Source organism: Moschus berezovskii, chromosome 1, assembly GCF_049115385.1.
Source record: "Moschus berezovskii isolate FMDL1 chromosome 1, NW_MosBer_1.0, whole genome shotgun sequence".
Classification (NCBI taxonomy): Eukaryota; Metazoa; Chordata; class Mammalia; order Artiodactyla; family Moschidae; genus Moschus; species Moschus berezovskii.
In genome coordinates this window covers 124,287,132-124,313,537 of record NC_142460.1, presented here as the reverse complement: position 1 = coordinate 124,313,537, position 26,406 = coordinate 124,287,132, and the positions used below count along the sequence as shown (strand labels likewise).

The 26,406-nt window shown below is 35.4% G+C and overlaps 1 protein-coding gene across 1 annotated transcript in view; it reads right to left on the bottom strand.

The window, feature by feature from the left end:
- Positions 1 to 217: 217 nt before the first annotated feature.
- BCHE (butyrylcholinesterase) overlaps positions 218 to 26,406 on the bottom strand; it is a 95,232-nt gene continuing 69,043 nt past the window's right edge. The window contains exons 3-4 of the mRNA XM_055410476.2: positions 21,728 to 21,894; positions 218 to 10,129 (exon numbers count right to left, since the gene is read on the bottom strand). Coding sequence (XP_055266451.1) covers positions 10,005 to 10,129; positions 21,728 to 21,894 — 292 coding nt within the window. The 3' untranslated portion in view covers positions 218 to 10,004. The remainder of the gene's footprint in view (positions 10,130 to 21,727; positions 21,895 to 26,406) is intronic.

Here is a 26,406-nt window from a genome sequence, read left to right as displayed (position 1 = left end):
CCTGATATTGTGATCATCAGTTGATATCACTATAGCAGAGTTACTTGTTCTTGGGTAATATATCTCTCTGAGCTTCTAATGAAAGATTTCTGACATACTGATTTACCGACAGATTTTAAGGATACAGTTTTTTTTTCCTTCTTCTTCTTTTTCTAGCATATGAATTTCTGCACAGATGTCACTCATAATTCCAGGCTATACCTTTTTACGGGCTTCCCTGGTGGCTCAAATGGTAAAGAATCTCTGCCAGCAATCCGGGAGATCTAGGTTCATTCCCTGCTTTGGGAAGATCCCCTGGAGAAGGGAATAGCTGCCCTCTCCAGTCTGAAGGACTAGACCAGGAATCCCCACCTACTTCTGTTAAAATTCATTTCAATATTTACATCACATAGTACTATATTGGACTTATGGAAAGATGACTTATTTGAAAGGAATAACTATATCTAAATGTATCCTGCTTTTGAAATTCTGCTAGTGCAAATATAAAGGAAATTTTTAGAATATTTATGAATATATAAACATTTTGGGGGGCTCCAAAATCACTGCACATGCTGATTGCAGCCAGGAAATTAAAAGACGCTTACTCCTTGGAAGGAAAGTTATTACCAACCTAGACAGCATATTAAAAAGCAGAGACATTACTTTGCCAACCAAGGTCCGTCTAGTCAAGGCTATGGTTTTTCCAGTGGTCATGTATGGATGTGAGAGTTGGACTGTGAAGAAAGCTGATCATTGAAGAATTGATGCTTCTGAACTGTGGTGCTGGAGAAGACTCTTGAGAGTCCCTTGGACTGCAAGGAGATCCAACTAGTCCATTCTAAAGGAGATCAATCCTGGGTGTTCATTGGAAGGACTGATGCTAAAGTTGAAACTCCAATATTTTGGCTACCTCATGCGATGAGTTGACTCAATGGAAAAGAGTCTGATGCTGGGAGGGATTGGGGGTGGGAGGAGACGGGGATGACAGAGAATGAGATGGCTGGATGGCATCACCAACTCTGTGGACATGAGTTTGAGTGAACTCCGGGAGTTGGTGATAGACAGGAAGGCCTGGCATGCTGTGATTCACGGGGTCGCAAAGCGTCGGACACGACTGAGCAACTGAACTGAACTAAACTGAAACATTATTTTTGAAAGATTAAAGGAATTTTTACACTTATGAAATCATAACAATGAATGATGAGAGAATAAGTTTAAATAAGTAAAAATATATGAGATGCAAAAAAATGTAACATTTAATAATAATAATTGTGGTAATAAAAATAATGAATCAGTTACAGAAGACAAATCTTGGAGGAGGAGCAAACGCTTGGAAATTTTCCCAAATTATAGTATTTCTAAGGCAAAAAATAAAGTAAAATTAAAATGAAGCTAAAATGAGACAGATTCAGGTAATATGACTTGTGTATAGTAGGACTACAGGTGGTGAGAATGAAGCAGCCAGACCAGAAATAACAAATAGATACACATGAGAACTTTCGCCAAATTAAGATACATATTAACTTGCAGCTTTAAAGTATCTTTGAAAATCTAGGGAAATTATGTTAGATAAACAATACTTAGGTTCATCTTGGTGAAATTTTATCGCATGTAATAGTTTCTTATGGCTGCCATAATACAATAACACAAACTTGATGGTTTAAACTATGGAAATTAATTTTTTCACAGTTCTGGAGGTTAGAAATTTGATATTGGTTTCATTGTGTCAAAACCAAATAGTTAGCAGAGCCACACTTCCCTCCATAGATGCCAAGGGAGAATTTGTTCTTTGTCTCTTCTACTTCTGGTGGCTGCTGGCATTCCGTGGCTTGTGGCTGTGTCACTAAGAACTCTGCCTCTGTGGTCACATTGCCTTCTCTTCTGTGTGTGTCAAGTCTCCCTCTGTGTCTCTCTTGCAAGAATACATGTGGTTGTATTTATTGCTCACCGAGATAAAAAAATATTATCTGCCTCCCTCAATGTCTTCAACTTAGTCACTTTTACAAACTTATTTTATGAAATATAAGGCAACCTTTACAAATTACAGGAATTAGGAAGTGATTGTCATTTGGGGGGTCCATTATTTAGCCTATGAATTAGATGTATGTTTGCATGCACATGCAAGTCTTGCAAAATACACAAACAGAAGATACAGATTATAAGCATTAAAATAAGACTCTAGTTGCTCATAGATTTTCATTTTGTAGAGAATTCTATGGAGTTGAGGAAAATATATTTAAATGGTGATATTATAAATTCAACCAAATATTCATTTATTTTTGAGGACACCAAAAGGTTTTCTCATCTATAAAAAGTCTTGGTTTACTTCTGAAGAAAAAATTGTGTTGAACTACAGATGAATGGGAGATGAATCAAGGTTAGAAACTTAAGGATAGGCAAAGGTCTGGTAATAAACAGAGAACTTTATAAAATTGACAGGTTTGAACATCAAATTAAGTCTCAGTACTGGAGTGCTGACTTGGCTCAGTTCATATTTGCACTCAATTTCTAGGTAATCTTGAGTTCCATGGCTTTATATACCATCTTTATGCTGCAAACAACTTTATTCATATCTCTAACCTAGACATCTCCCCTCTACTCCTTCAACAAAGTGTTTTCTCTTTTTCTTTCTTAGATACCTCATAAGCATCTGAAAGCCAGCATGCTCTGAAATGAACTGTTGTTTCTCTATTTAGACCTGCAGGATCTACAACTTTCCCTGTCTCAGAATATGATAAATTCATTCTACCAGTTACTTAAGCAGAAAATCTTATATTTATTGTTTACTCCTCTCTGTCTTTTAGTGAATCCTGTTGGCTATTGCTTAAAAACATTATAAATATAATACCTCTTACTTTTCAGTAGCTACTAACTAACTACAAGCCATTCTTTTCTCTTATCTGGATAATTAAACAGCTTCCTTTATGCCCACTCTTGCCTTTTTATAGTTTAGCCTGCAAAGAATTAGAGTGCTCCTTCTAAAAAAAAAAGCATGATCGTGATTGTGTTACTCAATCTGCTCAATGCCCTGTGATGACTTGCCATCTGCCTTTCTCATCAGTTCCCACCTCATTTCCTATCACCTCCCCTTTTTTCTTCCAGCAGCTTAGACCTCTTACCTGTTCCCTAAACACAGTAAGTGAGGAGATCTCCATAGGACCTTCTTATTTGTTCCCTCTGCCTGAACTTCAATGGGACAATGTCCCCAAATATTCTATTACTTCATTTCTTTAGATGGGATCCAAGACTTACTTTACTGAAATTGACATGCCTTGGGCCCAATCTGTATAGAACACAAGATTATCAGTTCGTAGCCCTCAACACGTAAGACAACATGCTGAGTTATATTAATCCTTAAATAAGTTATCATTCTTGGCTATTTTTCATATGAAAATTGTACCCTCCACCCCGTATGTGTGTCACTAACCAGCTGTTGATGGCTTTTCTAGTCTTTTTACTACTCTGAAACTAGAAGACAGACAATTTCTGAAGTCCTCATCGGCCCCAGAACTCTTTGATTTCATAATTTTATATGCTGCTTCTATTTGAGGGTGAGGAAGCAAATAATGTTGGGCCTGTAATTTAAAGCTAATTCTAAATATGTCACTGATTCAAGTGCTGGGGAAAAAAGCAAAGTAAACAACAAAACCTAATGTCTATAACAGAAATATTGTAATATGATAAATAAAATATTTTTCATTAAGACATTAGCATATTTGAATATTTGTTCTTCTGAGGGACAGTGACGGTCAAAAAGAGGTTGAAAAGATGATTTAAAGACATCCTAGAAAAAGTTTTTTCAGGCATTGAAAAATATGCATTAAAGGGTAGAATTCTGTACAGCAGTGTCAACCATTGATCAAGAACCATGGGTGCTCTGGAATTTAAGGCATTTTTTGTAGACTTCAATCTACTCTAAGTAAATTGCTGCCTCTCAGAACTGACTGTAACTCCAGGTGAGCTGAGAGGAAGGATATGGTATTCACTCTCTTTCTTTGAAAATTTCAGTAATCTTATAAGAAAGAACTAGTGTTCTGTTCTTCTTCTCACTTAATATTTTGCACATGACTTCAAAGAGAAAACTCCAAGGGAGATTATTAAAATTTTATCTTTCATGGTTATGTGAAAATGTTAATTCACTTACCAAAGAGAATATTATACACACATTTGGTTTAAAATTGAAATGCCACAGCAGATGTTAGCATTTGAGTTTTTACTCACTTATTACCTTGCACAAAGATAGTAACTTCAAAATTAGCATACTACAATGTTGTAAAACAATTATAGCACATTTCAACTATATAAAATTGGTGGAATGTCTTTAAAGGCAGTGGAGGGAGGCAGAGTCCTTTTGGACTAAAAATGTTGTTTTGTGCCTGAGGCTATAGACTAAAGACTCATTTCCATTGATGCAGTGAAAAACAGAAACTAAATAAGTTTTGCTTTTCCTGAAACTCCGGTCTTTCTGGAAACTGTCTTTAGCAAAAATAAAATTACACACAGTGTCTTCAAAGGGATCCTTGCAAGTATGATTCTTGAACTTTGTTATTCTTCATGATACCTTTTTTCTTGGAAAATATTATTTTTCATCCCAAAGGCCTAACAGTATAATGAAAATTTGCATTAAAAATATATACATAGTCCTTTATATCACCTGTGATTCCTAGACCACAACACAAGAATCTGTATCTATTTTCTACATTCATGGAAAAGAAAAAATAAAAAAAAAAGATGAGAGGAAAGAAGAAAAAAGCCCACATGCAAAATGAGTGAATCCATTTGTCCTCAGTCATTCTATGAGGAGAAGAATATAACCAATAAAAATTTGATGTCAAGGAAAAAAAGAATCTATCGTGAAACATTAAGAAATGCTAAAAACAAAAAATGCCAAAATATCAAGATTAACATGAGAATGAAAATTATCATATGTGACTAAAGTCTAAAAGATATCAGAAAAAATTCACTAAAAAGTAGATAGTCAAAACCTCATAAATTCAAATTTTACTCACCTCTTCATTAGGAGATCACCCTTTCTAAAGAATATCTGCTGCCAGAAAATACTTGTATTTTCTAATATGGTAGTAGAATATTAACATGGATGTGAATGTGCCCCAGGCACTTTAAAAAGTGTTGAATTTTGGTTTAGGCTGTGAAGGTAAATACTACACTGAACAAAGTTTAACAGTCAATAAAGACTTCATTCAAGGTTAAGGCAATTGGGGAATTAAGATTGCTGGGAGAAATATCAATAATCTCAGATATGCAGATAACACCACCGTTATGGCAGAGAGCAAAGAGGAACTAAAGAGCTTCTTGATGAAGGTGAAAGAGGAGAGTAGAAAAGCTGGCCTAAAACCCAACATGCAAAAATCAAAGATCATGACATCTTATTCCATCACTTCATGACAAACAGATGGGGAAAGAATGGATACAGTGACAGATTTTATTTTCTTGGGCTTCAAAATCACTGTGGACAATGATCGCAGTCTTGAAATTAAAGGACAATTGTTCCTTGGAAGAAAAGCTATGACTAACCTAGACAGCATATTAAAAAGCAGAGGCATCACTTTGTCAACAAAGGTCTGTATAGGCAAAGTTACGGTTTTTCCAGTGGTCATGTATGGATGTGAGAATTGGACTACACAGAAAGCTGAGCACTGAAGAATTGATGCTTTTGAACTGTGGTGCTGGAGAAGACTCTTGAGAGTCCCTTGGACTGCAAGGAGATCCAACCAGTCCATCCTAAAGGAAATCAGTCCTGAATGTTCATTGGAAGGACTGATGCTGAAGCTGAAGTTTCAACACTTTGGCTTCAACCACTGGAAAGACCCTGATGCTGGGAATGACTGAAGGCAGGAAAAGGGGTCAAAAGAGGATGAGATAGTTGGATGGAATCATCAACTCAATGGATATGAGCTTGAGCAAACTTTGGGATTTGGTGATGAACAGGGAAGACTGGCATGCTGCATTCCATGGAGCTACAAAGACTCAGACATGACTGAGTAACTGAACAACAATAACAACAGTTGCAAATGGGGAGAGAGACTGAACTCAACTTCTCTGAAATAAAAGTTGTGAAGGTTTTTATGTGTTGAGGTGAGCTAGTAGAAAAGTATGGGCAGACTTGGGGGGAGGGTTGACCAAAGGGATATGTTGAGCACATAGAGTTATTTTTGAGTTTGCAATGTTTTCTTCTGGGATTAAGCCATCAGTGTTTTGTAATTGGCTCCGAAAGAAGTTAGGCTCCTATATTCCCATTGAGACTGAGTGATGGAGGCACTATCTCTTTAAATGTTTAATTTCAAAGTAATAGTTCCAGGTCCTTGAGAAAGACATTTCAAGGGTAGTAAAACTGACAAGAGGCTGAGAGATTTACATACATTTCAAAGGGGCAGAGAAAGAATTTACAATGGCAAGATTTCTGAAGCAAATTCTCTAAGAAACTGGAAGTAAGAGGCCTACAGCCAGGAGGAAATTTGTCTAAAGCTTAGTCAAGCTGAAGGGAACAGTAAGGCTATCTTGGTCAAGGCAATGTCTTTGAATTTATATTCCAGGTTGTATTAGGTATATTAGTAACATTCCTCTGGCTTTTATCCCTCCCTTTTACTAAAATTGGGAGCGGTTATCCTTAATAGATGATAGATAGATAATAGATGATTGATAGATCATTCTATCTCTCCTATTTTTAGATAATTCTCTTGATATATTTACTTCAAGGATTTAGAATGGTGTTTAACACTGTTAAATACATTTTTATAGCTTATTATCCAGAGACTTCTTTGATAAATCCCCTCTGCTCCTGCTTTTTCTCCCCTAACCATTGAAGGAAATAAAAAATAATTAGAATGTTTAACTCAAAAAAACAAGGTAATATAGTAATTGCCTCAAGCAAAAGACTTTCGCAAATGTTTCTGAGGAGAAAAGCAAGTCTTTGTATTCACCTACCTATTTTAATAGTCATTATGTAATTACTCCTAGTAGCATCTCTTTCTGAACCTGGCAAGAACGATTACTTGTCCATATTTTTGAGAGTTCACAAAACAGTCAATAGTTTTAAGATGAAAAGTGTGATGGGAAACAGAAATTAAAAGTCTGATTAGTCATCTTGCATCTAAATTGCTATTATTACTTAGTGTCAAGTAAGCAAATTCTGTGTGTTGTGTTAGTCACTCAGTCATGTCTGACTTTGCAATGTCACAGACTGTATCCTTCCAAACTCCTCTATCTATGGAATTCTCCAGGTAAGAACATTAGAATGGGTCACCATTCCCTTCTCCAGAGGATCTTCCAGAGCCAGGAATTGAACCTGGGTCTCCAGCATTGCAGGCAGATTCTTTTACCCATTTGAGCCACCAGGGAAACTGAAGCAAATTTTGGGTTTGCTCAAACAAAAAGATGATCTTCAGTAATAACTTCAGTTAACAAACAACTGTAAAATATTCTATGTATTTCATGTACTCTTTCTTATTTTTAAAACATCCTCTCAGAGTATATATTTATGATAAAAACGATATCCTGAAAGGATACCTTTCTGGTGTGGAGGTCATTGAAAAAACTGTGTGTGCCAAATTTATTTTATGCATCCAGTAGTATCTGCTACAGTTCCTTGTTCAGAGAAAAACAATTAGGTCCTCAGATATCAATAATAAGTATATTTCTTTCTCATATTAAATTGCAAGTTTTAGCTATCTGCTTGTGAGTACTAAAACAGAATGAATATTGTGCTCCCCACCCCCAACTTGCTGAAATCAGAATCACCTGAGAAACTTAAAAATAGTGATGCCTAGATTCCACTCCAAGATTCTAACATGTAGTCAGGGATGAAAGTTGAGAATCATGGAATTAAATACCCAAAAATCAATGTGAAATTACTTACTATGCATATCTACAATTCTATCTCATCACCTCTTCTGCCCTGAAACTCTCAAGAACATCAATTCTGTTCAGTCGCTCAGTCGTGTCCGACTCTCCGCGACCCCATGAACCAAAACAAGCCAGGAGGAGAAGGGGACGACCGAGAATGAGATGGCTGGATGGCATCACCGACTCTGTGGACATGAGTTTGGGTGAGCTCCGGGAGTTGGTGATGGACAGGGAGGCCTGGCGTGCTGTAATTCATGGGGTCGCAGAGAGTCAGACACGACTGAGTGACTGAACTGAACTGAACTGAACTGAACTGAATATCAAAATGACACTCAAGTGATTCAGAAAAACATAATAGATCCTAGGAGAATGGCACCTGAAACCAAGATGGTGGTTATATAATGGAAAACAGGATATTTGGCTATCTTATGCGTGGCTTTTTTATTCATCTCAAGATGAGGGAAGAAATATAAAATAAAATGTCCATTCACAGCACCACTGAAATGAATTAACTTGGCATGTATAACAACACATTTTGATGAGCTGAAGTTGATAAAATACCATGATCTTTGAGTGACACACTAAATGAGGATTGCAGATCTATATTTATTGGATCTAACTATAGAGATACTTATGATAAATGAATAATGAGATCTGTTTCTGCTGATAGTCTATAGACTGATAGAGTCACTTTATACTGAGTAGTAGTTTTCAGTGCTGAATTAGCATAATCAACAATACTGCTCTGGGCTTCCCTGGTAGTTCAGTGGTTAAGAATCCACCTGCCAATGCAGGAGACATGGGCCTGATCCAGGAATAACTCACATGCCTAAGAGCAACTAAGCCGGTGTATACAGCACGACTACTAAGCCTCTGCTCCAGAGCCTGGGAACCACAACTACTGAGCCAGTGTGCCACAACCACTGAAGTGCATGTGCCCTAGAGCCTGTGTTCCACAGGAGAAACCACAACAATGAGAAGCCTGTGCACTGCAAAGAAGAGTAGCCCCCACTTGCCACAACTAGAGGAAAGCCTGCACAACAACGAAGATCCAGCACAGCCTGAAAAATAAATAAAATTGTAAAGAGAAAAGAAAAAAAGATGATGGCCATTTAAGACAAAGCAAAATAGAAAAACAAAACAAAAATAGTGTTGGACTTTCCTGGGATTTAAAATCCCCTGACTTCTTCCCTTTAATGAAAGACAGTAAATTTATTCATGGCATGTGTTCCCTTGTCATGAAAATTAGTAAGTGCAAATTTGTAATTTTAAAATTATTAAAGCAATATAATTTATCTGAAGAAAATATAATCATTTCTTTTTTGAAACTGAACAATTTCTTTACTAAAATCCTGATATATCTGGGTCCAGTCAAGGGATGTTTCAGATAGTACATAATTTTTGAATTACAGGAAGAGAAATTTACATGTGGACATGTTTGGGAGAGTTGAGGAGTGAGGATGTGAGAAAGAAAAAAAGTTGAAAGAACAGGAATATAATTTGAGGACTATAAGCATACACATCTTTAAAAAATTCAAAATATAAGTAATTATATTCTTTTACATTTTGTCTTTTGGTTGTGACATTTTGTTTCTATCATTATGTGATTCCAATTGACCAGCCTCTTATTTTAAGATTCTCTTAAATAAATTCTCTTGCCTTCATATAAAAGAAAATCCAAAGCAGCCAATTACTTTGTTTTAATATATCATATTAATATTAAATGCATAAATTAGTTAAAAGGAAATAATATTGTAAATCACAGTATGTAATGTTTCAAGACCTCCCACCCATTTTTAAAAAATATCTTTTATTTGTGGTAATAAAAATAAATTGGAGATTGGAAACAAAACCCTACATTTTAGGGAAATAATTTCTTAAAATTATTCAGAAAAGAGAGTTTGAAGCTGAAAATTGTTTTAATATGTATATAATTAATTGTCATACTTTATAATGTGAAATTTAATTAAACTAGTTCTAACTATTTGGGTTTTGAAATACTAGGTACAATACTAAGTGAAAGAAGAAAGGAATCAATTTTATCCTTTTGGCATTTTTGTTTTATACATAATAGCTTTCTTACTAGGAGTGTAAGAGAGCCAATGATAGTTTTGCCTTGATCAACAGGAAAACAAAAGTTCTATAAAAGGTAACTCTATTAATTAGAGACCTGCACAGCTTTCTTTCTTGCTAGTGTAATCGTTAAATTGATTTTTCCAATCCATCATGTAATTGTTCCAGCGATGGAATCCTGCTTTCCATTCTCGTTCTACTTCATCAATATTTCCTGTAAAACATGGAATGAGTTGTATTAATCTACATTTCAATCTCTGTTTATGGTAACTAAAAAATAATTTTGATTGCAGATACCAGTTTCTTCTAGCACACTGCACAGTGATATATTCATTATTTATTATCAACTTCCTTCACTACATGAAAAAATTGTAATAAATTTTAAAATATACTATATGAAAATGAAAATAATATATACATACAAGATGTATTCAACATAAAACGCAACACACATGAGTTGATATATTATGTCAAATTATATTACATATTTTTGCTTTAGTTTCTGAGAAGATATATAAATATTACTTTCTAGGCTCTCCTAAGCATAGCAAAAATCTCATTTAATACATCTATTTTACATATATAATTATATAGCAGAGTATTATTTCTGATGAAAATGTTCATATATAAATATTTATTATTAATGCATTAGGAGAACTTTGTAATTGGCATTCTACATAGATTTTACATTCATTCTGTATCAGTATATTTTCATTACACACAAAGCCTGGTCATTGAAAAGAGTTTATTAAAAATAGTGTAATATAGATTTTTATTAACTGCGTTGAAAATTAGAAAGATGACCAAGAAAATACCTGTTTCCCAGCAGTTTGCAAAGTATATGTATGTGTTGGGGAGAGGAGTTTTTCTACCAGAAATAATCTGAGACAATGAACCAAAAAGAGTTTATGTAATACAAAAAACTTGAAATCTTGATTTATTTGAAAAGTGTATTATATTAAAGAATAAAGATTGTAAACAATAGAAGCTCTTAAATTACAAGCTTTTAAAATCATATATTTAAGTTCCTAATATAAACAGAGGAGAAGGCAATGGCAAGCCACTCCAGTACTATTGCCTGGAAAATCCCATGGATGGAGGAGCCTGGTAGGCTGTAGTCCATGGGGTCGCTAAGGGTCGGACACGACTGAGCGACTTCACTTTCACTTTCACACATTGGAGAAGGAAATGGCAACCCACTCCAGTGTTCTTGCCTGGGGAATCCCAGGGACGGGGGAGCCTGGTGGGCTTACGTCTTTGGGGTCACACAGAGTCGGACACGACTGAAGTGACTTAGAAAAAAAAAATATAAACAGATGTAATAAAGCCAGAAGATGGTTTATTCAAATATATAGGTATTTAATATATTTGTAATACTCTCATGCTTTAAGTTTTTAGGAGGTTTTGCCAAGAGATAGCACTAGTCATAGCAAACAACCTCTTCCAACAACACAAGAGAACACTCTACAAATGGACATCACCAGACTGTCAATACCAAAATCAGATTGATTTTTTTCTTTGCAGCTGTAAATGGAGAAGCTCCATACAATCAGCAAAAACAAGACTGTGAGCTGACTGGGGCTTAGACCAAACTCCTTACCAAATTCAGACTTAAATTGAAGAAAGTAGTGGAACCATTAAACCACTAAACCGTTCAGGTATAACTTAAATCAAATACCTTATGAATATACAGTGGAAGTGACAAAAAGATTCAAGGGATTAGATCTGATAGAGTGCGTGAAGAACTATGGATGGAGGTTCATGACATTGTACAGGAGGCAGTGATCAAGACCATCCCCAAGAAAAAGAAATGCAAAAGGCAAAACAGTTGTCTGAGGAGGGCTTACAAATAGGTGAGAAAAGAAGAAAAGTGAAAAGCAAAAGAGAAAAGGAAAGGTACACCCATTTGAATGCAGAGTTCCAAAGAATAGCAAGGAGAGATAAGAAAGCCTTCCTCAGTGATCAATGCAAAGAAATAGAGGAGAACAATAGAATGGGAAAGACTCGAGATCATTTCAAGAAAATTAGAGATACCAATAGAACATTTCATGCAAAGATGGGCACAAAAAAAGGACAAAAATGGTATGGACCTAACAGAAGCAGAATATATTAAGAAAGGGTGGCAAGAATACACAGAAGAACTATACAAAAAAAGATCTTCATGACCCAGATAACATGGTTACGATGGTGTGATTACTCACCTAGAGCCAGACATCCTGGAATGCATAGTCAAGTGGGCTTTAGGAAGATCATTATGAGCAAAGCTAGTGAAGGTGATGGAATTCCAGTTGAGCTATTTCAAATCCTAAAAGATGATGCTATGAAAGTGCTGCATAACTATGTCAGCAAATTGGAAATCTCAGCAGTAGTCACAGGACTAGAAAAGGTCAGGTTTCATTCCAATCCCAAAGAAAGGCAATGCAAAAGAATGCTCAAACTGCTGCACAATTATACTCATCTCACATGGTAGCAAAGTAATGCTCAAAATTCTCCAAGCCAGGCTTCAACTGTACGTGAACAGTGATATTCCAGATTTTCTAGCTGGATTTAGAAAAGGCAGAGGAACCGATATCAAATTGCCAACACCTGTTGGATCATTGAAAAAGCAAGAGAATTCCAGAAAAACATCAACTTCTGCTTTATTGACTACACTAAAGCATTTGACTGTGTGGATCACAACAAACTGTGGAAAATTCTTAAAGAGATGGGAATACCAGACCACCTGACCTGCCTCCTGAGAAATCTGTATGCAAATCAAGAGGCAACAGTTAGAACTGGACATGGAACAACAGATTGTTTCCAAATAGGGAAAGGAGTACATCAAGGCTGTATATTGTCATCCTGCTTATTTAACTTATATGCACATCATGAGAAATGCTGTCTGGATGAAGCACTAGCTGGAATCAAGACTGCCAGGAGAAATATCAATAACCTCAGATATGCAGATGACACTACCCTTATAGCAGAAAGTGAAGAGTGACTAAAGAGTCTCTTGATGAAAGTGAAAGAGGAGAATGAAGAAGTTGGCTTAAAACTCAACTTTCAAAAAATTAAGATCGTGGCATCCGGATCTATGGCAAATAGATGGAGAAACAATGCAAAAAGTGACAGACTTTATTTTGGGGGGCTCTAAAATCACTGCAGATGGTGACTGTAGGCATGAAAGGAAAATATGCTTACTCCTTAGAAGAAAAGCTGTGACCAACCTAGACAGCATATTAAAAAGAGGAGTCATTACTTTGCTGACAAAGGTCCATCCAGTCAAAGCTATGGTTTTCCAGTAGTCATGTATGGAAGTGATAATTGGACTATACAGAAAGCTTAGTGCTAAAGAATTGATGCATTTGAACTGTGGTGTTGGAGAAGACCCTTGAGAGTCCCTTGAACTGCAAAGATATCCAACCAGTCCATCCTAAAGGAAATTAGTCCTGAATGTTCATTGGAAGGACTGATGTTAAAGCTGAAACTCCAATAATTTGGGCACCTGATACAAAGAAGTGACTCATTGGAAAAGACCCTGATGCTGGGAAAGATTGAAGGCAGGAAGAGAAGGGGACAGCAGAGGATGAGATGGTTGGATGGCATCACCTACTCGATGGACATGAGTTTGAGCAAGCTCTAGCAGTTGGTGATGGACAGAGAAGCCTGGCATGCTGCAGTCCATGGGACCGCAAAGAGTCGGACATGACTGAGCAACTGAACTGAACTTAAATGAGTAAAGCTAGAAGATGGTTTATTTCAATATATAGGTATTTTATATATTTGTAGTTCTGTCACTTTCTTAGTCTTTAGGATGCTGAGCTCGGAGAAGGCAATGGCAAGCCACTCCAGTACTATTGCCTAGAAAATCCCATGGATGGAGGAGCCTGGTAGGCTGCAGTCTGTGGGGTCGCTAAGGGTCGGACACGACTGAGCGACTTCACTTTCACACATTGGAGAAGGAAATGGCAACCCACTCCAGTGTTCTTGCCTGGAGAATCCCAGGAAAGGGGGAGCCTGGTGGGCTTCCATCTATGGGGTCACACAGAGTCGGACACGATTGAAGTGACTTAGCAGCAGCAGCAGCAGGGTGCTGAGCTACAGTCATTAAATTAAAAACAAAATTTTAAGTTATTTCAACTATGGTGAAAATGAAAACTGAAAATTTTTATTATATACTTTTCAGTTAGGAATTTTTGAAATTAATTATAACTTTGTAAGGTGTTAATTAGGAGAAGAATGTTCATGTGATCTCATACTACATTATAATGTATACATAAAAATGTCTTCATATTATTAGCAATGGAGCGCATTCAGTGATTTGTTTTTTGTTAAATGAAAATCAAAATATTTAAAGCCATTAAGAGATCCCCTGTAATTTAGGATATATTTAGATTTGAAATATTCACAGTGCTTGGACATTGGACAAATATTTGTGAGTTTATATTTGAGTTTATAGGACAAAAATGTCCTATTTTTATGTAAAATGCCTTTGAAAAGGTCAATGGCTTTATATTTTTTTGTGAATACAAGAACTTTTCTAAAGAATCAAAAAACAGTAAATGTGGAAGAAAGACATTAAATATCCTACCAAATGATACACTCTTCTGTTCTTTTTTCATGATAATTAAATGCTGTTTTAAAATTATTTACACAAAATAAGAATTGTAAAGTTTAGAAACGACAAAACATTTGGTATAACAAATAAATGACTGGAAATTTAGCATTTAGATGATGAATTTTAATATTTATAGAAAAGTTTTTATATCTGATTTTCTTCATGGAATTATGTAAAATCCATTGATTCATATAAACACAAATTTAATTATTTTTGTGTCATAATCAAATATCTATACAATTTACTTATTAAAAGTTTACTTTCTAATGTCAAAATGCTCTGTAAATCTGATTAAATTTTCCCTTTAGAATTACTGAATATTGATTGAGATAATACAGTACAAAACATTTAATTATTTTTTAACAGAATCTAAAGGAAATTCACCCTAATGAAAAGACAATAAAAGAAAAGCCTTAGTCCTATGTCATAAATCATAACCAAAATTAGAATATTTTTCTCCTCCCCTCCTTTTTTTTTCTCCCAAACTGGAATACTGTTATACTTAAGTGGATATAGATTTATCATCATCAGTGAGATGTAGTTCTATTTGTTTTGTAGCTAACAGGGTGCTTCTCTGTGAAATAAAGAAAAGAACATCAATATAGGCTTTGGAGTGACATGGGTTGAATTTCCAGCTTGACCAAATATGATATTAGTATAAAAGAAATTAACTTTTAAAATTAATTTTCCAACTGTAAATGGAGTTGGTAGTCCCTATTTTGCAGTGTTGCTGTGAGGGATAATTGAGATGGTGTATACATTTTGGAATTAAACTATACGCAACTATGGGGAGCTCTGGAAATGAACTTACTGCCTTTGTTACAAAAATTCACTCCTAACTTTGCTCCTTATTGAATCAGTGTAGACCTAGATCAATACCAGTAATTTAAAAACACACTGATACAACTTTTTCAGGATTTTCATGATCTTTATTTTGTCCACACTGTGTTTCATTTGGGGGAAAGTCAGCAGTCTTCCCTACAGAAAGAAGGATAATAATTAAACTGTTTTTTTGTCTTGTCAGTTGAAAAAGGGTGAGAATATTTTACCAGAATTAAGTCTAACTAGCCAAGTCTGAAGACTTAGGACAGAACATAAGAGAAGTTATTGTTATTGCTAATCAAGATGAAGGTAGAAGACATTAATTATATTGATACTGAATGGTACTGAACATTAAAATAAAAAATAACATATGTCCTGTGCTTTAAGAGATCATAAAAATATCTTCTATCCCCTTTACTTGCTTATTTTCCAGTTTTTCAACCAGTTATTAAAATTGTAAAGGGATTCATAATTCTTTATGGAGTAAATCATAAACATTAATTTCCCTGTTATAATTTGAGGTGTGTGGTGAGATAGAGTAAACTACAATAAACTCGTCAGGAAGATCTATTGGAGAAGGGATAAGTTATCCACTCCATTATTCTTGGACGTCCCTGGTGGCTCAGCAGGTACAGACTCTGTCTGCAGTGGGGGAGACCGGGGTTCGTTCCATGGGTTGGAAAGGCTATTCTGGACTGGAGAATTCCCTGTGGATTGTATAATCCATGTAGTCCTAAGAGTAGGATACACTGAGCAACTTTCACTTTCATGATAACTCAGGGTGCGTTTTGTGAAGCCTTTGTATGCTTTTACAGTGAAATAAATAGATCAGTTACTTTGATCATAAAATAACTTAAAGTCTTAAGGGAAGACTCTACACACGGACATCACCAGATGGTCGAAACCGAAATCAGATTGATTATATTCTTTGCAGACAAAGATGGAGAAGCTCTATGCAGTCAGCAAAAACAAGACTGGGAGCTGACTGTGGCTCAGATAATGAACTCCTTATTGCCAAATTCAGACTTAAATTGATGAAAGTGGAGAAAACCAATTGACCATAAAGGTATGACCAAAATCAAATCCCTTATGATTATACAGTGGAAGCAAGAAATAGATTTAAGGGACTAGATCTGATAGATAGAGTGCCTGATGAACTATGGATGGAGGTACTTGACATTGTATAGGAGACAGGGATCAAGACCATCCCTAAGAAAAAGGAATGCAAAAAAGCAAAATGGCTGTCTGAGGAGGCCTTACAAATAGCTGTGAAATGAAAGGAACTGAAAAGCGGAGGAGAAAAGGAAAGATATACCCATTTGAATGCAGAGTTCCAAAGAATAAGGAGAGATAAGAAAGTCTTCCTCAGTGATCAATGCAAAGAATAGAGGAAAACAACAGAATGGGAAAGACTAGAGATCTATTCAAGAAAATAAGAGATACCAAGGGAACATTTCATGCAAAGATGGGCTCGATAAAGGACAGAATGGTATGGACCTAACAGAAGCAGAAGATATTAAGAAGAGGTGGAAAAAATACAAAGAATTGTACAAAAAAAAGATCTTCATGACCCAGAAAACCACGATGGTGTGATCACTCACCTAGAGCCAGACATCCTGGAATGTGAAGTCAAGTGGGCCTTAGAGAGCATCACTACGAACAAAGCTAGTGGAGGTGATGGAATTCCAGTTGAGCTATTTCAAATCCTGAAAGATGACGCTGTGAAAGGGCTGCAATCAATATGCCAGCAAATTTGGAAAACTCAGCAGTAAACAAAGGACTGGAAAAGATCAGCTTTCATTCCAATCCCAAAGAAAGGCAATGCCAAAGAATGCTCAAACTATCGCACAATTGCACTCATCTCACATGCTAGTAAAGTCATGCTCAAAATTCTCCAAGCCAGGCTTGAGCAATAATTGAACCATAAAACTCCAGATGTTCAAGCTGGTTTTAGAAAAGGCAGAGAAACCAGAGATCAACTTGCCAATATCCGCTGGATCATGGAAAAAGCAACAGAGTTCCACAGAAACATCTATTTCTGCTTTATTAACTATGCCAAAGCCTTTGGCCATGTGGATCACAATAAACTGGAAAATTCTTAAAGAGATGGAAATACCAGACTACCTGACCTGTCTCTTGAGAAACCTGTATGCAGGTCAGGAAGCAACAGTTAGAACTGGATATGGAACAACAGACTGGCTCCAAATAGAAAAAGGAGTATGTCAAGGCTGTATATTGTCACCCTGCTTATTTAACTTATATGCAGATTGCATCATGAGAAACACTGGACTGGAGGAAGCACAAAACTGGTATCAAGATTGCCGGGAGAAATATCAATAACCTCAGATATGCAGATAACATCAACCTTTTGGCAGAAAGTGAAGGAAAACTAAAGATCCTCTTGATGAAAGTGAAAGAGGAGAGTGAAAAAGTTGGCTTAAAGCTCAACATTCACAAAATTAAGATCATGGCATCTTGACCCATCACTTTATGGCAAATAGATGGGGAAACAATCGAAACAGTGTCAGACTTTATCTTGGGGGGGCTCCAAAATCACTTCAGATGGTGATTGCAGCCATAAAATTAAAAGATGCTTGCTTCTTGGAAGGAAAGTTATGACCAACTTAGATAGCATAATAAAAAGCAGAGACATTACTTTGCCAACAAAGGTCTGTCTAGTCAAGGCTATGGTTTTTCCAGTGATCATGTATGGATGTGAGAGTTGAACTATAAAGAAAACTGAGTGCTGAAGGATTGATGCTTTTGAACTGTGGTGTTGCAGAAGACTCTTGAGAGCCCCTTGGACTGCAAGGATTTCCAACCAGTCCATCCTAAGGGAGATCAATCCTGGATGTTCATTGGAAGGACTGATGTGGAAGCTGAGACTCCAATCCTTTGGCCACCTGATGCGAAGAGCTGACTCACTGGAAAAGACCCTGATGCTGGGAAAGACTGAGGGCAGGAGGAGAAGGGGATGACAGAGGATGAGATGGTTGGATGGCATCACCGTCTTGACAGACATGGGTTTGTGTGAACTCCGGGAGTTGGTGATGGACAGGGAAGCCTGGCATGCTGTGGTTCATGGACATGACTGAGCTGGACATGACTCAGAGTTGGACATGACTGAGCAGCTGAACTGAACTGAACATGCTCTGTTTTGCTTTTAACAAGGCATGGAAAAGTCAAATATGAAAAATTGCTTGATATTTTTCCTTCAAACTACTTTTTCACTATATCATTTTCGTTTGCATTCTTGCTAATTAGTCAGCAGCATAATATGGATTCCAATGTGACCAATCAGAATAATATCTCAGCTCTTAAATTTATATTAGTCTTCTTTAGTTGTATCAAGCAGTATTTCATGATTTATTCAAAGGTCAAAGGAGGAATAATTGGATCTGAATTTTTTTTAATCTGAGAAAATGCGGTCAATTTTTTCCCTTTATATGAATTTACTTCCTTAATTTTAATGAAAAATATTGATGTTTCATACACATTGAATGGGTCATTTCTCTACTTCCATTTCCTATGATTATGAAATATTGTAGTTATATTCTTAGCAAAAAATCTGAATTTTTTAACAGTTGAAACAAATAGTGTATTTTATTTCTTGCAGGTGCTTGCAAGGAGAGCATTAGTATGTGATGAAATACAGTCTGAAGTTAAGTGTTAGAATTTGTGTGTTAAACAAATCTTAAGGATCATTTTTTTGAGCATATTTACTACTCAGATGTAAATAACTGCACAGAAGGTACTTATGTTTATTGTACTTCCATTGTGAGTGAAGTAAACATTTCTCCTTTTAAGAAGTCCTGTTCAGTATTTTTTTTTTTAATTTTCCTTTGCTTGCAAAGTTACCTTGCTTTTAAAAAACCAAAAGGAGTATTTCCATAAAATCTTCAGCCCAAGTCATCTGAACAACCCAATTTTCAGAATTTTGAAGAGTAAAATGTTTAAAGTTTTATGACTTGAAAAATATAAGGTATGGTAAGAACATATCTTCTTAATATTTAAATCCCTCTACATTATTTATTTATAAAACCTAAAGACATGACATTGCAAACTAATTATGTTTATAAGTGTAAATATTATTATTACTAGTGAATACATTTTTTATATTATAACAATTATGTCACACATTTACTTTAATAATAAATAAATATATCATAAAACTCCTTTTGGGTAACTATCTGAAAAAATAGTGATTAATATAAAATATGTTTTCAAGACACATTGTAAGTATCCCAGAGTGAGATTGTATTTCCATACAGTTTAGTGTTCTTTTCATTAGGAAGCTGTTCAGCCCTGTGTAGGATAGAGCAGCATCTAGCCAAAAACATAGGAATTGGTTTAGTCAACTGCTTTATAGAAGTTGGGTATTTAGAGAGAGAGATTTTGAAGTACATCTTCAAAAATTGCTGATATTGAAATTTTATTTTATCCACAAATACACTACAGTAGTCCATTCTAAAGGAGATCAATCCTGGGTGTTCATTGGAAGGACTGATGCTAAAGCTGAAACTCCAATACTTTGGCCACCTCATGCGACGAGTTGACTCAATGGAAAAGAGTCTGATGCTGGGAAGGATTGGCGGTGGGAGGAGACGGGGACGACAGAGAATGAGATGGTTGGATGGCATCACCGACTCTATGGACATGAGTTTGAGTGAACTCCGGGAGTTGGTGATGGACAGGGAGGCCTGGTGTACTGTGATTCATGGGGTGGCAAAGAGTCGGACACGACTGAGCGACTGAACTGAACTGAACTGAGGGGCTTCCCAGGTGGCGCTAGTGGTAAAGAGCCCACCAGCCAACAGATGCTGGAGATTTAAGAGACACAGGTCTGATACATAGGTTGGGAAGATCCCCTGGAGGAGGACATGGCAACCCACTCCAGTATTCTTGCCTGGAGAATCCCATGGGCAGAGGAGCTTGGCATCCTACAGTCCATAGGGTTGCAGAGTTGGACAGAACTGAAACGACTTAGCATACACACACGCACACTCCAATAGACCAAATGTGCTAAATCTGAACAACTAAGCTTATTTTATAATAAATTAATCATTTAAAAATTTCCCTTACTCTCAGCTTATTTTGCTTCAAATTATGATCCTCCCTTTTCAAAATACTGATATTTTAAGTAAAGATTGAGAATATTATAATCTGTGACATGTTAAATGGTACCTCTTCTAGTCTCCTGGCAGATTATGCACGTTACCTCGCTGCTATTCACACCCAGAGGACACAAGGGCAGCACTGTAGCTCTGCCAAGGGATCCAGAAGCCCATCTCTGCTGTATATTGTGTCACAGAACATTTGGGAGTACACAGAGCCCTGGTCTATAAGTAATGTTTCCCAAACAGATGGAGTCTGTAACTATAATTTTGGTGAGTAATGTCTGAGAAAATAAAAATGCGTATTAAACAATCAAATATAACTCTGAAATGTCCTTATTTGCCTGAAACTAACCTCTTTAAAGAAGAAACAAAAATAACTACTATATAGTGATATCTAAAATATAGCTTGAAAACTGTGGAGTATTATGAGAAGGGTAAAGTCTAAAGGAACTGGCTAGCAGCATGTCCAGTGGTTGAAAATAAATTACTTTTATTTGAAAAATATAGAAAATAGATTTGAGGAGCCACATCAGTTATAAAGAGCTGGGCATTAAAAACACAAAACAAAACAAACAAACAAAAAAAGGCAATGAATTGTATATGTATGTCATTTTTCTTGAGAATATGCAATCACTCAAGTTGATTGTTTGAGCTTAGTTAAATATTTTACTAGTGAATTTTGAAATAATATGATGATCTGAAACATTTTCCTAATATTTCCTTATATAAATCTAAGTAATCACTTTTAGAAGCATAGCTAACTAAATTACTACTTGTTTATTATGTTATATAATATATATCTCTGGTCTTAAATATTTCCAAGCTCAGAATATTTAGGAATATTTGGATAATGTTTTTAAATATATAAATTTTGGAGATTTTTTTCCCCCTTAAAAATCAATCAATGTATCACTAAATTTGTTTTTGCCTCTTTTGGATTATCAATTGTATTTAGTTTTATATCATTTCAATTTTTCAGTTTTATAAGTTGTTTATTTTATATATTTACTCTTTCAATTTCTATTAAATAATTCCACAAAAATTTGCTGAATAGCAAGATGACCCTATCTTAATTCCACTATTAGGTTTCATTTTCTCTAGAGAAAATGTCTGGTTTCACTTTCTTTAAATAATGTACACAGTGGAATCAATTAATTGTAAAGTTGCATATGAACATTATCACCCTACCCTGGATAGTGTAACTGTTTTCCTCTTTTACATAGCCCACAACTAATTATTTAACCTAATTCTAACAGAACAAAAAAGTAACACATACCTGTAATTTCCAAAACTTTGGGAAAAAATAGTGTCCAGAATCGGCATTGTTGAGCACGTAGTTTGGTATTTACTTTTGGTGACTCTGTATTTAAGGTGAAATACTTTTGTTCATTGCTTTTGAAGACAGGCCATCTCGTACTATTGTTCTGGGTCCCATTCGGATTTCTAAAAAAATAGAGAGGCATTATAGTTCTATTGAAGTCACTGATGGATTAATATGTGTGTGTGTGTCTGTGTGTGTGTCTGTGTGTGTACACACATATATCATGTGTGTTTACACATATATAGTGTTCTCAGAAATCAATAAGAGCTTCTAAAAAGTCAGAAAAATGTGGATTTGTTTGATAATGTCAAGCTCAAAAGAACTAGTTGAATGTTTTCAGTATCTTGAAGCACTATGTCAGTTAAAATTGTAGGAATTAAAATCTAAAGAAGAAATTTTTGCACATATTTCTGCTTAACATATAGGAAGAAAAATATATTCTATTTTAAAATACTAATGTTTTATTTACACTTGAACATATATATCTAATTTGGGACTGATTGCTTATTTCCTTAGTATGTAATAACCGTTATCACTCTAGGTCTAACTTTAAGTTGTTCTTTCATTCATATAAATTAGTTCACTGCTTAAAAATCCTTCAATAATCCCCCTGTGAGATCAGATAAAGATTAGTGGACATGCCACCCACATTTCCAACCTTACTTTTAGGTATTCTCTTTGCAGACCAGCCAACATGAATTAGGGACACTTTCTTAGTGATTTCTTTCTCTATTTCACCTCCTGTCTTTGCCTAGCTATTACTTTTGCCTGGAATTGCTTCATTTCCTAACATCAGGTGTCAAAACCAATTCAGAACCTTCAGATACTGTTTTCATGCTGATGCTTCCCATACCTTCAATTGTGATTTTTGAATCAATAGTGCTTGACTCAATTTTTCAGAAATTTATAATTTTTGGTTCATTTACACCGTGTAGGATTCAATAATATATTATTGCCTAGGTCACACAAACAAAAAATCAAAGAATAAATATTCTGGAAGTGACCATCTAGATAGTTACTGGTGATTCTAAAGATTTCCCTTTAATATATTTGTATGCTACATTTATGAGTCTGACACTGCTCTAGGCTTTAGAAATACAAATACATATGGAAAACATAGTTTCCCTCAGAGAATTACAAGAAAGGACATCCATGAAAACAAAGAATCAAAATATAAATATATGGTAGCCTAAATCAAGCATAAACATGACTTGTCAGAAGAGGAAATTACCTAAAGAAATGCAATTCTACCTGAAGTAAGGAGAAAAAAAATAAGAAACTGAACCAAAAAGAAAATTTTGGAAAACTAAAGAAAGGGAACTAAATTAAAATAGGTACAAAATTATGTTCCTCCTAGTTCAAATAGCAATGAAGGGAAAAAAAAGTCATTTTCTTGAACTCTAAGAGGAGATTCTATTAGAATTATAGCGTTAGGATATTAGTATTATAGCAATAAGATCTGACAATCTAGGAAAATGGTTTAGACTTTAATTTGTAGGCATTTACAATTCTTGAGGAATTCTTGGCCTAATGGTTTACTGTAAACATAATAGTTTAGAATTACTAACCTAGAGGTGGTATCTAGAATAACCAAGAAACCTAGAAAGTAGTCACAAGTCACCAAGGTCCGCCTAGTCAAGGCTATGGTTTTTCCAGTGGTCATGTATGGATGTGAGAGTTGGACTATAAAGAAAACTGAGTGCCGAAGAATTTATGCTTTTGAATTGCGGTATTGGAGAAGACTCTTGAGAGTCCCTTGGACTGCAAGGAGACCCAACCAGTCCATTCTAAAGGAGATCAGTCCTGGGTGTTCATTGGGAGGACTGATGCTAAAGCTGAAGCTCCAATGCTTTGGCCACCTCATGCGAAGAGCTGACTCACTGGAAAAGACTCTGATGTTGGGAGGGATCGGGGCAGGAGGAGAAGGGGACGACAGAGAATGAGATGGCTGGATGGCATCACCGACTCGATGGACATGAGTTTGAGTGAACTCCAGGAGTTGGTGATGGACAGGGAGGCCTGGTGTGCTGTGATTCATGGGGTCACAAAGAGTCGGACACGACTGAGCGACTGAACTGAACTGAACTGAAGTCATTGAGACTTGTATCAAAAAAGAAGAAAGAAAAGATTAAAGTGAAAGGCAAATGCAATTCATCCCTTTCTAACTTAAGCAAAACCATATAAGAAAATCTCCAGTTGAACCTTTATAAAAGTATACCACACAAAATTCTTCACCATTAATTAACATATCTTTTATAAATTATTGACAGAAACCTGGGAGTACTGATAAAATATACATTTTTTTTTTCTTGCCAAAAGCCTGTGAACCCCTAGAATTTGGAAAGAGAAGCAGGCATTCATCAGCATGGTTATCTGAGGCAGATTTTGCCATCAAGAACTTGTGTTGAGTAAGTATCATAAGTTCCTATTTTATCACAGATGCAGACATATTCAACTATGAGTCAAGAGCTATAGAGATAAACAGCTTCGTGATGAACTGGTTGATTTTACGTAGGAACTGGATGATTTAATAAGAATTATTAAAAGCCAGAGCTATTCAAGCTAAACCAATATCATAACAGGATTGAACCCTCTTGCTTTAGGGTATTATTTGAAAGAGGTCAGGAAGAAAATTTCTCCAGATCACAGATGGCACACTTGTCTAGGTGAATTATGTAGTCTTTTTCTTTTATTTTAAAGCTTTAGAAACCAACAAGTACAGCTGCTGGAGGCTGGATATTAAACCAGGAGAACCATTGGTCTGATTCGGTACAGCAATTCTTATGTTCCTAAATAGCCCACTTTCCTTCTAATTCTATTCTAATTAACTTATGGCACCATTTTAACTGCACATTCTTTTCGGGCTTCTGCAAATGGTAACTTAAACAGAGCTGACTTGTACTTGAGTTCAAGAGCGAAGCACTAATGGCACTGCCAGTGTTCATTTAACAAACTTTGTCCTATGAAATAACTCATGACATTCCAAATTGTAGTTCAGAGATAATAAAATTCCTTTGCCCCTGGATGCAGATATTGTTTTCAAAAAGTGATTGAAATAGCTATTGAAGTGATGAAACATTTTATTCTATAATTGAAAAAACCTGCAAAGACTAAAACTTAACTAGAGACACAATTCTCTTCTTATTTGTATCAATTAAAAACTTTGTAAAATGCTATATATTCTCCAGATACAAAATTCTGAAACACTGTGCTGTGCATGTTCAGTCCCTCAGCTGTGTCTGACTTTGCGACCCATGACCTATAACACACCAGACTCCTCTGTCCAAGTAATTTTCCCAGCAAGAATAACAAAGTGGGTTGCCATTTCCTCCTCCATCTTCCCAACCCAGGGACTGAATCCACATCTCTTGCATCTCCTGCATTGGCAGGCAGATGTTTTTACCACTGAACCACCTGGGAAACCCTTTGAAACACTATATAATTTTAATTTCAAAATTATAAGATAAGTTTAAATGTCCTGACTTTGCTATTTTTTTAAAAATATTTTATATTCCAATTACAAAATAAAGACCTCAAAGTTACAATATGCAACACTTTCCATCAAATAAAGAAATCTCTTCTCTTTCTGTTATCAGGTTGTTTTTTTTCTAATTTGTGTTGTACAAAAGAGTCTAAAAATCATTCATTGCACTTTTCCTCTAATGTAAGATTGAAAAGTTTTAAGACATGGTTTATTTAACCAAAAATGCAGAATATCATTTGAACAATTGTATTACAGAAAATTGCTTGCTTGTCATTGGTATTTGAACATTTTCTATTCATTTTATAAATAGAGTCTTTAAAAAGAAATTTATTGACTCAGGGTGCCTAGTATGAAGAACTAGGATATACTCAACTTCATGCATCCAATTTTCTTAGAAATACAAATTCCAATATTGCTTACCCAATCCTAACACAGGAATTAAGATTCCTTTAAGAATTCAGAGATGGTTATTTCTAACTAAGATCTATGGTTCCTTTTTAAGCATTTTATTTTATATTGGAGTGTAACCAATTAACAATGTTGTGATAGTTTCAGGTGAACACTGAATGGACCCAGTCATACATATTCATGTATCCTCCCTCAAACCCATCCAGGCTGCCACATAACACTTAGCAAAGTTCCCTGTGCTATACAGTTATTTTAAAGTGAATATATTTTAGTGTACTTTACAATCTAGTAAAATAAAGTCATGATTAGTAGTTGTAAACTGAAAGGCCACCTGAGATATTCCACAATCATAAGCAGGCAACGAGGATATAGTACATAGTGGATAATTTCTTATATGCAAATATTCATGGATTTATATTCTATCATGTCATGCTTAAATAAAACTATATTTTACTTTAAAGAATAGAAGGGTTATAAAAGAATCTGAATTTAGAGATTAAACCTATTCTTTCATTAAACAAATATCAATTGAGAACATACTTTGTCAAACTTGTTTGAATCACAGAAGATGCAACAACAACAACAAAAACAGAAAAAAAAAATTCCTACCTCATACAGTTTTCATTCTATGAGAAAGATAGACAATAATGATAATAATAAAAGAAAAATATATAGTATGTTGAATAGTAATAGCTCCTAGAAATAATGAAGCGGAAAGTGGGGATGATAGGAAATCATAAAT